The 14,197-nt window shown below is 35.7% G+C and overlaps 1 protein-coding gene across 11 annotated transcripts in view; it reads left to right on the plus strand.

The window, feature by feature from the left end:
- Positions 1-14,197, plus strand: part of PDE1C (phosphodiesterase 1C) — a 335,588-nt gene that overhangs the window by 239,416 nt on the left and 81,975 nt on the right. For all 11 annotated transcript variants that reach the window (XM_039336835.1, XM_039336836.1, XM_039336837.1 and 8 more), the window contains 3 exons: positions 1,098-1,214; positions 7,982-8,122; positions 13,474-13,574. In XM_039336835.1, the coding sequence (XP_039192769.1) occupies positions 1,098-1,214; positions 7,982-8,122; positions 13,474-13,574 (359 nt within the window). The remainder of the gene's footprint in view (positions 1-1,097; positions 1,215-7,981; positions 8,123-13,473; positions 13,575-14,197) is intronic.

Here is a 14,197-nt window from a genome sequence, read left to right on the forward strand (position 1 = left end):
TGGCTTAAATTTTCTTGTAGGTAGGAGATATAGAAAAGTATGAATGGAGTGGGTGGGTTTTATGATCCTTTGGATCCTAAATTCTGCCAGTTTTTCTGGCTGGAGTGTGTCAGCCACAATAAGCCACAATCAAGTGCCATTGTTGCAGGTCCTTTGAAGTAGCAAATTCTGAAACACAAATAGATGACTTCCTGGCTTTGTCAGAACAGAACATATTACCTATTTCATTTGTTGTTGTTAGCTGCAAAGTCATGTCCGACCTATCGTGACCCCCATGGACAACGTTCCTCCAGGCCTTCCTGCCTCTATCATTTTCTGGAGTCCATTTAAGCTCACGCCTAGTGCTTCTGTTGTGGAAAAAACCACGATACTTACATCAGAAGACAAGACCACGAAGGGTTGGAGAAAACAGGCTTTATTTGTGCACAATGGTTCAGAGCATTCACAAGACAGATTCTGAACCCTGAGTTACTCTGAGGGTGTCATTTTTATACAGCTTGCCGCCCACACTTAACCTAATAGATGACTTCTTATCTACCTTTAACACACTAAAAGAGAGAAGTTCATATCTTGAGACAACACACATAGGAAAAAGGGAAGTTTATACAATGTGCAGAAAGCCACACTCCCCTACACGTGTAATATCTTACACCATTTGTGACTTTCGGTTGGCACTTCTTGTAAAAATGTTTCTTCATAGAATTGCACACAGGTCATCACACTCAGCCCGTTAGTAGTATTAGTTAATGCTTTCAAAACATCACCTCTGTTAATTAAAATATAATTCAAAAGTACTTTATTATTTCTCTTAATGGCAATTTTCCATCTACCTCACTTCAGTGACTCCATCCAGTCACCTCAGTCTTTCCCAGCATTAGGCTCTTCTCCAGTGAGTCCTTCCTTCTCATTAGGTGGCCAAAGTACTTGAGTTTCATCTATTTCATATTAAAGTAATAAAAAAAATAAATATTAAAAACCATACTTTGAAGCTTCTTTAAAAAGTGTGTGTGTGTGTGTGTGTGTGTGTGTGTGTGTGTATTCTTTGTGTGCAGATGGTGAAGAAAATATACTAATGCTCTTTCTTTCTCTCCACACAGAATGTAGACAAGTGGTCATTTGATGTATTTGCATTAAATGATGCTAGTGGGGATCATGCACTAAAATTTATTTTCTATGAACTGCTCACACGCTATGATTTGATCAGTCGTTTCAAGGTTGGTAGTCTAATACTTTTTCCTTTCTCCTATTCCATAGATTATTGAAAAGTGACATATCAGTAATTTATATTTCTGGAGTTTTTGTCATTGTTATTTTCTATTTTGGCTACTGTTTGCAATGTATTGTCCTCTGATTTTCTTAGATTGTTCTTATTATTGTAATAAACTAAAATTGGGCAATTTCAGAAATCTATGACTCCATTATACATGGAATGAAATTAGTAGTATTAAAAGGCTTTGCCAAAGGAAGACTTCCCACAAAATTATGGCCCATCCACATCATGCTTTTTGGCTTTATTATTTTCAATACTCTTTGCTTCCTATTCTTATCCAGGTTATTTGTGGCTTATTTCTCCCCCATTCTAAATTTTGAATTCTATGTGTGGAGAAGAAAATGAACACACTCCAAGGAGTACTTGCAAGGAGCTTTACTTGCAAGGATTTAATTAATATAGGTAGGACATATGTGCAAACACACCTATACAAAAAAAAAAGGTCACAATCCTTTGTTTGTTTTGATAGCTTGTTTCCAAAGAGGTATAGATGGCCAAAGTTCAATGTGAGTTCCAAAAGGCCAGACATGGGTTGTTGGTCCAAGTTCCAAGTAGCACAGTTTCCACAGGCAACAAGTACCTGTTCCTTACTTAGCCATATGGGCTCTAAGACTGTCAAGAGATCCTGCATCCAATTCTTCATCTCTTGCTGCCTGTGACTGACTTATATATTCCGTGGTCTTGACAACCTCTAATAACTGATTGCAGACTCCCCCTGAAACTGAAATTCATACAAAACCTTTTCAATGACTTATTCCATTTCAGTCTCTTCTGAATCTGTTCATCTCACTGATGAGCTTTCATTTTTAGTGGCATGGCTTTGAGTGTGATGTTGATTTGCAAGGAATAGGGAGCACAATGTTTCACCAGTCATTATATTGATATCTCATTTTCAATAGAATTATTGTGTGTTCTCTAATGGGGAAATGCAAAAGCTATAATAATATAAATATGATTAATTAACATAAGTGGTTGTTCCATAAAACCATCTGCATTTTGGGTAACAAGAGTATTATTTGGCTTCATAGCCATTATAGGAAGTAAAGGAAAAGAACTTAATTCTTCACAGATCCCAGACAAGTGCTTTTGTTATCATTCTACATGAAGGATTTAATCCTTTGTTATGACTGTTTATCCTTCCCCTCTCAATACATCCCAATTTCTATTATCATATATGTATGATAATAGATCAAACAGCATTTGTTTATTTGTTTATTTATGGGTAGCAGGAACATACAATAAATGTCTACAGAATCTGAAGCTTAAATAATATAGCAAATACTTCATGCAAAAATGTCCATATTACTCCATAAAGCAAAATAATAGAATACTTTCTTTATCTGCAATAGGAATTGAGCAGAATTTGTGATTACCGTGAATACTGTCATTGACTTCATAACTACAGTGAACCAAATACAATTCTAGAGAGGTGCAAAACTCATTTAACAACTACAGTGTGACTTACCCCACAATACTGGAGAGATTGTTTATCCTTTATCCTCCTTTATTTTTTATTAGTGAACCATTAGAACTATTATCAGTGAAAATATCATGAAGTTATAAAGTCTGGAACTAAATTAGGAACTCAAGGACATGAACTGAAATTATATGGTAATGATGTTGTACTTACAATTCCCCAACTGAAAGGTTATTTATTACTGTTAATAAAAGATATGCAGCAATATTGTCTTATATGGATTAATGAAGAAGAAACTCTCTTTGCCTTCAGAAGAGACTGATCAATAACTGCATTCTCTTTTAATTATGAAATTCCATGGAACATTATAATGAAGATCCAAATTGGTTCTCAAGGGCATTCTCTATTTTTTTCTTTCTTATCTTTTGGAAAAGGGGTAAAGCGGGGCTACTGTATATTTGGGTGACCATTCTTCTTAATTTTTATATAAATTTTCTAATGCAAGCCCAATATTAGAGTTTCATCATCCTATATTGGTTAGAAAATCTTTTTGGTTCTAGTTATCATGGTGACATGGCCATCATCGTAAGTGATCCCTTGGAGGAATTGCTTTATTGTGAAGAGAGTGCCTCAATATCAATTACAGTAAAAGTAAAGTATTCTCCATTATACATTGCCACTCTTAGAAAATTGATGGAATTTATGTTATTCAAACTAACTCATTCAAATCTCTTGGACCATTTTTTAATATCTTGGCATCTTGGTATGAAGAAATAAGGAAAAACTCTCTTCCAAAAAACAAAATAAGTATTAAATGTGAATATGTAATTTTTAAATTTAAAGATTTAGGTGGAAACACAATATATATATATATATATATATATATATATATATATATATATATATATATGTGTGTGTGTGTGTGTGTGTGTGTGTGTGTGTGTGTGTGTGTGTGTATGTGTATGTGTATGTATATATACACATACACACACAAATATATTATAAATAAAAATACGAACACCAGGAGAATATAAATATAAAAATATACTTTACTAAAAGCTGCCAAGCTTTCGTTTGGAAACTCCAAACATCATCAGGGCTAAGGAGCCAGTAAACAATGATGACTTAAATGGGTTTTGCCGGCATCTGCACCCGGCTCATGGACCGCGTCACCGGTCCCGGCCGGTTAATTAGTGTTCCAGATGTTTCTTTATTACTCTCCTTATGCTTCCTTCTATGGTTCTTCCGGATTGTTCCTTCCACTATCTCATTACTGGCATTCATCTCCTCCATCACCCCTTTATCCTTATTTCCTTCCATAGTACTGACCCTCCTCCCCTTTTTGTTTTCATTTTCCACCCTGGGGGCATCTGTTTCTCCTCTATCAATGTTACAAGCTTCCCTGGGCTCACAGACGCTCTCCCACACACATGCTTTTCTCAATCCCTGCTCCACATCCTTTCTTCTCACTCCTCCACTGTCATAAGTAACTTTCATACGGGTGTTGCATATTTGGGGGTCTATGCCCTCCTCCTCCGTCCTGGCAATCTTCGTGTCGACAGTTCTCCACCGTTCCATTTGTTTGCTGCGTGATCGGGTGCTTACTCCGTCTCTCAATTCATCATCCCCCCTCCTCCCTATCGCATGCTCTTCCCCATTGCTGATAGGAACGGTATTCAGGTGGACACCAGGTCTCCAGATCTCTGCCTTCTGATTCCCTGCGTTCTCACTCTCCTCTCCTGTGCTCGTCTTTGGGGGGACTTCAAAGTATTCGTCCCGGAGGGGGCTGTATTGTTGGTGGGGGTATTCCTTGTCTGCAGGGGGTCCAGACAGAACACCGTGTCTCTCCCTTTCACCGTATGCCTAGGCAATCGAGCCGTGCTTTCGTTCTTCTTCTCCCCCCTACCCACAGCGTGAGGCTGCAGACTCCTCATGCTGGATCTTCCACACTCTCCAAAGTTATTGTTAAGTTCCAGGGGTGGGGGTCTATCGTGGTGATATTGGGGAAGGGGGAGGTCTTCCATTGGTGGATGATTACGTGTGTTTGACAGTGGTGTTGATCGGGCGAAACGGGGGTGCCCCTGGAGTGTCGAGGGTTAGCCAAAGTTCCATCTATCTGTTCAGGATGGAGGCCAGGTGTCTTGTCACATTTACAGCTGTACAAGCATTGTTCAGACCGCTTATAATGATTGGCATGGTGTTTAAAATCCCATTTCCTCAATGCTTGTTGTGCTGGATGTAAGTCAATGTGACGATTCACCGCATCGTTGTTGGAATACCATGCCTCTTTCAATAGCCGGCCTCCCTTAGTGGCATCCTCAGACATAACGCGAACATTCACAAAGTCAAACTGGTGGCCATGTTGTGCCATATGCATCCACAATTGAGAATGCTGCTCGCCCCTTCTTATAGCTAACTGATGTTCATGCAAGCGAGATCTTAAACGCTTAGCTGTTTCACCCACATAACTGCCATCGCAGTTCTTGCAATTGATTTTATAGATTACTGCTGATCTATCCATGGCAGGGAGTGGGTCCTTGGGGTGAACGACTTTGGACCGTAATGTCTGATTGGGTCTGTGGGCCACTTCTATTCCATTGGGGGCCAGCAGTCTGGCTGTTGCTTCCGAGACGTTATTAATATATGGCAAAGAGACACGCATTCTTTGTAATAATGGTTCCTCTCTCTTTTCGTTGTTCCGGGACTGGGGTGTAAAACCGTACTGTCTGATAAACCTCGTTGACAAATCTGGAAGAGGTATTGCCTTTCTTTCTTCTTAAACTCCTCAGTGCTGCAGTGGGAGTCCACGCGCTTAAACAATGCTTTAATGCAGCTAGCTTTATGAGATACGGGGTGGTTGCTCCTATAGTGGAGTATTCTGTCCGTGTGGGTGGGTTTATGAAACACCCCTGTAAGTAACGTCCCATCCAACTGGTGGTATATTGACACGTCCAGGAAGGCTAGTTGACCTTGTTTTTCTTCCTCCACTGTAAACTGGATGTCGGAGCAGATCGAGTTTAGTACTCTCATAAAGGTAGCTACATATTGTTTTTTAACAACCGCAAACGTGTCATCCACGTACCGAACCCAAAATTTGGGTTGGTATAAGGCCATAGCCCTGTGTTCTAGCTGTTGGAGTACTATTTCCGCTATAGTGCTAGAAATGGGGGAACCCATAGGTGTCCCTTTAACTTGTTCGAAGATGGTACCCTGGAAGGTGAAATAGGTGGTGAGACATATTTCCACTAATCGCAGGAGGTCATCTGTCTGAAGGGAGTCCTGGTGGTGGCTCCATTCTGTATTCCTCAAGCGCTCTCCCAGGGCTGAAATAGCTAAGTCCTGGGGGATGGAGGTGAAGAGGGAGGTAACGTCGAACGATACCATTCTCTCATCATCCTCCACCCTAAGGGTCTTAATTCTGTTGAGGAATTCTTCTGCAGAATTGACTGTTGTGGGGCTACCTTCCACAAGGTGGCCTAGACGAGTGCTGAGCCACTTCGCTAATCCCGATGTAGCGGTACCTATAAATGACACAATAGGGCGAAGTGGGGTGCCTTCCTTGTGGATTTTTGGGAGCCCGTAAAATCTAGCAAGCGCCGTGTCACGGGGGCGTATCTTCTTTAGGGTATCATCTCTGATTTTCTTACTGTGTTTAAGATTATTAAGCAGTTTGTTGATTTTATTCCTAGGGGTAACTGAGGGATTCTTCTCAACTATTCTATAGGCTGTTCTATCATTGAGGAGTTCGAGCACCTTGGTGGTATACAGCGTCTTGTCCATGACAACGGTCACCCTCCCTTTATCTGCTGGGAGTATAACAATGCTATCATCTCTTTTAAGTTGCCGAAGGGCTTGGGTTTCATCCCTAGATAGCACGTGATGGTATCTATGGCTTGCAAGCAGCCCAGTGACCTGTTGTCTTATCGAACTCTTAGTATCTTCATCCCCCCCTATGTTGTACATAGCTGGCTCTAGGGCCGCTATGAAATCTAAAGCACTAGCGTCCATCAGGTTATGGCCTATATCACACTGCAGCAAGGTGAGTTATGAATGGGTAAGTATTTTAGAAGAGAGGTTACAGACCAGTCCACCCATAGAGCTGTTACTATATTTTAACTTACGTAATGCGTTCATCTTGTGACTGAGACGTGTTGCTGTTTCTTGTCTCGTTTTCTTCTCCACCATCTCAATATGGTGAATCAATTCTTGGAGGTGATGTCTTGATAACATGGCCTCACATTGCCTTTGGCAGTCTTGGACCCATTGTTTCAACGCTCCGACTCGCCTATGTTGGTCGTTAATGAGGGCCCGTGTAGTCTTGCGTTGAAATTGGTGGATGGCTTGTTGGCATTCGATGGAGTCAATTATGGGTTTCTTCCTCAATGATTTAAGTGGCAGGTTTTCTCGGATGCAGGAGTGTAGGAACGCTATTTTACGATAGCTTGCTGAAATACGGCATGTCAATTTCTCCCATTTTCTGGCTAGAAGCAAAGCTGCTCTGTCCTTAGCCCTGATGATGTTTGGAGTTTCCAAACGAAAGCTTGGCAGCTTTTAGCAAAGTATATTTTTATATTTATACTCTCCTGGTGTTCGTATTTTATTTGTATCATAGACATGCCCAGGAGTCGTATTTTTCCAGCATATATATATATATATATATATATATATATATATATATATATATATATATAACAATGTACTTCCAATTTATAAATGAGTTAACCCATGATCTAGAGTAATTCAATCATTATTATATAATCATATCTCTCCATAACCAGGATAATGGTTAATAATTATATATTATTGTAATTTAAATAATATAAAATTAGTTTTATAATGTTACAATGAAGGTATTAAATTTTTAATAATTTTTTTATGCTGCATCTTTCTTGTAAGGTGTCTCTGAGCAGCTTAATAGATATAAAACAAAAAGAAAAATAACTAAAATATTAAAACTACACAGATTAAAATTTTAAAAACTATATTGAAACTAAAACAGGACAGGGATGAAGTTTTTTTTACCCTGTCAATCACCTATTATCCATAGATTAAACATTTTAATTCTGAAAGAAAGTGCCGATATGTTGCTTTTAATTTGTATTTATTAATATTAGTGAGGCATAGAGCACATTATATAACTCAAAGAAGATACAATTGGGTGATGGCATTTGCTTTAAAGAATGTCAGAATTTTCAAGCACACGAAACACTGCTGATGAAAAGTTTGGTAAAGTTAAATCAATCTATTACTGTGCTAAAGTTGTTCACAATCTACCCTCTTTTTTATATATATAGATTCCAATTTCTGCTCTTGTCTCCTTTGTGGAAGCTCTGGAAGTTGGCTATAGCAAGTATAAAAATCCATACCACAATCTAATGCATGCAGCAGACGTCACACAGACTGTTCATTACCTCCTTTTTAAGACAGGTGTAGCAGTAAGTAGACAAAACACTAATCAATTAAGAGACCAATATGAAAATAGTTATGCTATTGATCATGGCAATAAAATAGGTTTGAAGGTATTTACATCACAACTAAAATTTGGGTTTGCTAAAGTAGATCTTTTTCCAAGCACTTTTATCTTTATTTAATATATAGCATTAAGTTGTTATTGACTTAGTGAGGGTAAGTTTTTTATTAATTAAGACTATTTGGATTATAATTTGATGTTTCAACATATGTTAGAAACTTTTCTAACAATATTGTTAAACTTCAGATTTTAGGTTTGTAGACTTACTAAATGTTCAGGTAAATGAAGATAACTTTATTAATTAAACTCTTTTATTAAGTTAGGTAGATGGTCAATCCAAAATATAAATGCCGTTCTATTTCTTATAGAATATACACTTTAATATATGGTAATTGTATCACAAATCTGTTAAAACTGCAGTCAGCAACTAATATGAGAAAAAATTACATATATTCGTCTGAACCTGTATTGCTGCTCAAGCTACAAAGAGTCCTACTCTCTACATCTACAGCTCTTTCTTTATTAATATTTATCACTGTGACTTTCCCACAAACTATTCCTGATAATCCTTAAGAAGATAATGCCTCAAGTTTGATGTAGGGTATGTTAGGGATATATACTGAGTAGAAAATATGTTTGGGACAAAACAGCTTATGTTTCAATGAACAAAACTTAAAACACTTTGATTTTAGAAAACAGTGACAACTTGGAACAAAATCATTAAAGCAGCTGGGCAGCACATGCTGCTTATTACTCACTACTCAACCAACAGGAACTTTGGCCAAAATGTTGATTATTTAAAAAAAATAAAATAAATTCCTATAATCAGCTATGGAAGAGGCAGCTTTTACTTTTGTATCCTATGTATGTGTACCTACTTTAATATAAATAGCTACAAAATCATATTATTACAGGAATGCTACTAAAATTAGGACAATGGCAATTTTAAAAAAAGAATTAGAGTTATAATAAACCAATAAACTAGTATTTAAATACTTTCTGAAACTCAGCATAAATAAATTCATTAGAGACACAAAAACTACACAATAATTTAACTATACCAGACAAAATAGATAGTTCCCATTAAATCTTTATGTTTAATGGGATTGGGGTTTATGGGGAGGGCAACATGGCTCAGTGGTTAAGATTTTAGCTTGTCAGGTTTGAGACCCAACCTCCACACCACAGGGTGAGCTCCCATCTTTGCCCCAGCTCTTGTCAACCTAGCATATCGAAATATACAAATGCAAGTCGATAAATAGGTACCACTTCGATGGGAAGGTAACAGCTCTCTGTGACATTACCCATGCCACATGACCATGGAAATGTCTTTGGACAGCACTGGCTCAATGGTCTTGAAACAGAGATGAGTACTACCTCCTATAGGTGGCAATGACTAGTGGAGTAAAATCCACAGGGACTCTTTTACCTTTTTTATTGGGCTTTAAATAATAATAATAATAATAATAATAATAATAATAATAATAATAATAGTAGTAGTAGTAGTAGTAAAGTTGGAAGGGACCTTGGAGGTCATCTAGTCCAACCCCCTGCTCGGGCAGGAAACCCTACACCATTTTGGACAAATGGTTGTCCAGTCTCTTCTTAAAAACTTCCAGTGTTGGAGCATTTACTGCTTCTGGATTCTAGATAAGAGTCTTGTTTATGATCAGCCATCCAAAATAATGCCTAATATCAATACTTTGACCCAGGTGAATCAGTGAGTACATCTGCCTCTGTAGGTATGCTTTTGAAACTACAGTTTTTCCCTAATCACCCTAACCTCCTCACTATCTCCAATTCCAGTAGGAATAGCAAGAATAAAATCAGTATTAGTTAAGTTGGCATAAGGGAGTTCAATAATAACCTTAAATAAGGAATGCAAGGATGGTTACAATAACATTAGTTTAGCCATGAAAGATAGGGGGGAGAGAGAAAAACACTCAAATTTCCCTGCCTTGACTTCCTTTGGTATATGAGGTAGAAGAAAAAAAAATCTGTCAGGTTTTCAAAATTCTATTATTATATCCTACAAACATATTGTTCCTGTAGTTATGATATCTGCCTCCTGACATAGCCTATGCTAAAGGCCTGACAGTTGCGATGTTCTAATGCTCTCCTCCCAGCTGTTGGAATAGAATATCAAAACAATATGATGAAAAATGACTATTTTGATTCAAGAATGTAATAAAACCAATGCATGGTCTCACAAATTTGGAACAAAACACATGTAAAAAGGACACATAGTATAACTGTTTCAAGCTGAGAAAGTTTTGTATATCCTTAATACCTACCATGGAAGCAAAATATCCGGTAATACTTTAGAAACTCACAAATGTAGCAGATTTTTCCACGAATATAGTTCACTTAACAAAGTAGATTAGCAGAAATCAGGAAATCCATTAAAATGTACAGAATATGAATATTTTTACATTCTCAAATATTACAAACCCTTTAAAGTTTTTTACTACAACAACCAAATAATATATAGCTGTTTTTCTGGAATCATAATGACTTCCATTTTATATATATATAAAATATAGTTGTGAATGAAGGAATAAAGTGAAAAAGGTCACATTCAAAATATACTATGGCAATTGCTATATTTCATGAAATGATTTTAAATTATTTACAGTCAATGCATTTTAAAATGCATTCAGCAACAACAGAACCTCCACACAGGAAAAAATATAACCAAAGCTTTAATCAAACAATATTTTCTCTTGTTTTAGAAGAGTCCTGCATTCACCATCTTTTTACATTTCTCATAATTAACTGTGAGATGTAAAAAGATGCTGAATGCAGGGTTCTTGAATACAGAATATAACTTTAAACTGGGCAATTAAGACCCTAACTGTGAGAATGTTATGTTGGAGCCAATTTCTGTCAGTACATTTTGACTGAAGCAAAATGTTTGCTTTAAAGCTAAGTGTAAACAACTACATGATCTTATTCTGTAAAACAACCATAGGTGTGCAGCTGTCTACCTCCTGATTGGTAGTTACCTCTTTGTTGGAAGCAAGAAGTCACTGAGGCAGCAGGGAGACTATATCATTTTAATTAGTAATTTCAGAGTGGGAAGGCAGCTGTCATTGTCTTCTGGTAGAGAATTGGAAATGCAAATTTTTTAAAAAAGAGATGGTAAGAACCAAGGTAATCAGAGTCATGGACATCTTTCAAATATTAAGTTGATATTTATTTATCAAGTTAAAGCATGAATAGTAGAGAATACTATTCCTCCTGCCAGATTAGGAGGAAGAGATCCCTGTGTGTGTGCAATTATACAGATATAATGTCATGCATGCATCAGGAGAAAGAAAGCTTGTCGTTATATCTCATTGTTTATATTCCACATATGTGAGAAAGGTCTGAATTTTACAAGAGCCTCATACTGTAATGTGGAGAAATTAAAAACTTCTCTAATTAATCTGTTTCCTAGATCTGTATACACATTAGAAAATGGGTGTTGGAGCTCTGATTATTATTAGGTGTAGAACTCTGCTTTACACAAATGGGTTTTTCAGCTGTGGTGATATCAGCATAGTGCTTTCAGATCAGAGTATCATACTTTTCCGGTCTATTGTTCTTTATAGATTATTTCCTTCTTGTTCAGATTTATTGAAAATTATTTGACTACATAATTTCATGCTAAATCTGCAAAAAATATCCAGAAGAGGAGACCAACTGAAAACATATCTTTGAACTTCTTTCAAAGTTTTTCTTCTCTATTTAAAATCTAAGCATAGCTTTTACAAAACGTAACGATTAGATATCTTTAAATGGTGGGATTTTTCAAACGTTTATTGAAAAACAGTACATGGCTAAGCACATTGAAAGTGTCCTGTCTGTTTTGTGTTTTGTTTTGCTTTACTTTTAGAAAAGGTATTCCAGATACAGCAAATTCTGAGTGAGTTCAGATAAGTTTTTTTCCCTATAGTCAATGACTTTTTTATCATGATGGTGATAATAATCATAAGGATAAGACAGCTAAAAAAAATTACTATTTGAAGGAATTTTTATATATAATTTATTTATTTAGCATATTTATATAGTCATCCATCTCACAAACGCACAATTCTGGGTGGTATAAAACATATTCCTATGTATACCACACAAAAAAATCCAATTTATTTGTTTGAGATTATTAGTTTGGGTTTACTAAATAAGAAAGATTATAGTATGCAAATTTGGTTGGCTACTATTAGGTAAATTCTATTAGATACTATGTTACTTAATACAAAATAGAAGTCTGTTCATGTGCAAAACCAAAACATGGCAATTTGTCAGTGATTTCTGTCTCCAGTCCATGAAAACTTAAACTCCTTAAAAATTATAAATTGGAAGATATAAGCCATCCTAAAGGCAATGCTACCCATGTGTCTGAATTAAGTCTCTGGAATTTTCTGAAAACCAACTGAAAAAAAGTATTTGTCATATCAGATGGTTAGATTGCAAGATGCAAGACTTAATATGGGAAAGTGAATTTTTCTTCTTTAACAGGGTGTTCTGGGAAGGGTTTAAATCAAAGCTGATTTTTCTATACATATCTAAGAAAGTTTTTAAAACTGTTAATTTCAGCTAGGTTTGAGCAACAAATATTTTTCCTGGATAGTTCTCTTGCTAACTTTTGTGATTTTCAAATTTAAACCGAAGTGTGCTCACATTATTTTAAGTGAACTAGATGCTACTTTACAGAACAACATATTGTTCTCTACTCAGATATATATCCAGTGTCATGATAGCAACAAATAAAAAATATCAATCAATCATATTTTTTCTGATTTACATTTGCTTCATCAGCTTTTGAAAGTTTTTTTAATTATGAACAACTAACCCTGAAATACTCCTTGTAATTAACTCTACAAAGAACATTGAATAATTAATATTAAATAACATTTTTAAGATTAAAGATGGGAAAGACCAAAAGAATGGGAATATTGTCAAACATTCTCAAGGATAAGTTACAAGTTTTCAAATATTTGCGATTCAGTTTTTCAGTAGTTGGGAATGGGTGGAGAAGAAACTGGACAAAAATATTCAGAGTTTATTTTACTGTCTCATTAGAATTTGAAGTTCTTGAACAGTTTGTGTGGTGCCCCAAGAGTAAAATTCTGAAATATCAAGATTGCCTGTAGACAATAGCACAGCAATTGAGAATAATAATTTTTAAAATTCTTCATTGTTATTCAGGAGCTGCATCAGTGATAATCTTAATAAAAGATATTAGATTCAAACATTATTGGCCTTACTAAACAATAGTCTATTTAAACTTTGCAATATTATATATTATCTGATTTTTCAAAATCTTTTTTTCAGCACTGGTTAACAGAACTGGAGATTTTTGCTATGATTTTTGCAGCTGCTATCCATGACTATGAGCACACTGGAACTACAAACAACTTTCATATTCAAACAAGGTGAGTGCTGAAAGATGAGCTATGATCAAGCAAAACTGGAGAAAGGTTGAAATGGAGTTTGCAAAATCAGTTTAATAGTTTTAGATATTATGTCAATATACCTATGAGGTATATTTGCCATTAAATTGCTAAGTCAAAACTTCATTAGTGTACTTTCAGTTTTTCTTCTCACAATTTCAGATTTTGGCTATCAAAATAAAGTTCCAGGCAGGTCATAAAATTGTAGTTAACAGTTTTAAATACGGCAATATAATTATATATATTTAGAAGCTGGAATGATAATTTATGATATATTATCACATATATAAACCTCATATCTACTTTCATGCTTCTTCATATTTAATTTCATATAATTTATTCATGTCTGATGTCACAACATTTTGGTTTTTGTCAACCTCTTTAGTGGCATCTAGTTGAGATGATTTTCCTCTCTTTGCTATGTTTTTTTCTCCATTGAGTGCTGTAATATGTGTTCTGAATTTCTATTTTCATTTGTTAGTTAATAAAATACTAAACCTATTATTTATATTTTATAATCTAAAATAAATCAAATAATAAATAATATTACATTATGAGTGGCTTTTATTTATTAATAGACTGATGGGGATGATATTGAAATTTGA

The sequence above is a fragment of the Crotalus tigris genome, unplaced genomic scaffold, assembly GCF_016545835.1.
Source record: "Crotalus tigris isolate CLP2741 ecotype Arizona unplaced genomic scaffold, ASM1654583v1 scf7180000017666.379230911805:20528666, whole genome shotgun sequence".
Lineage (NCBI taxonomy): Eukaryota > Metazoa > Chordata > Lepidosauria > Squamata > Viperidae > Crotalus > Crotalus tigris.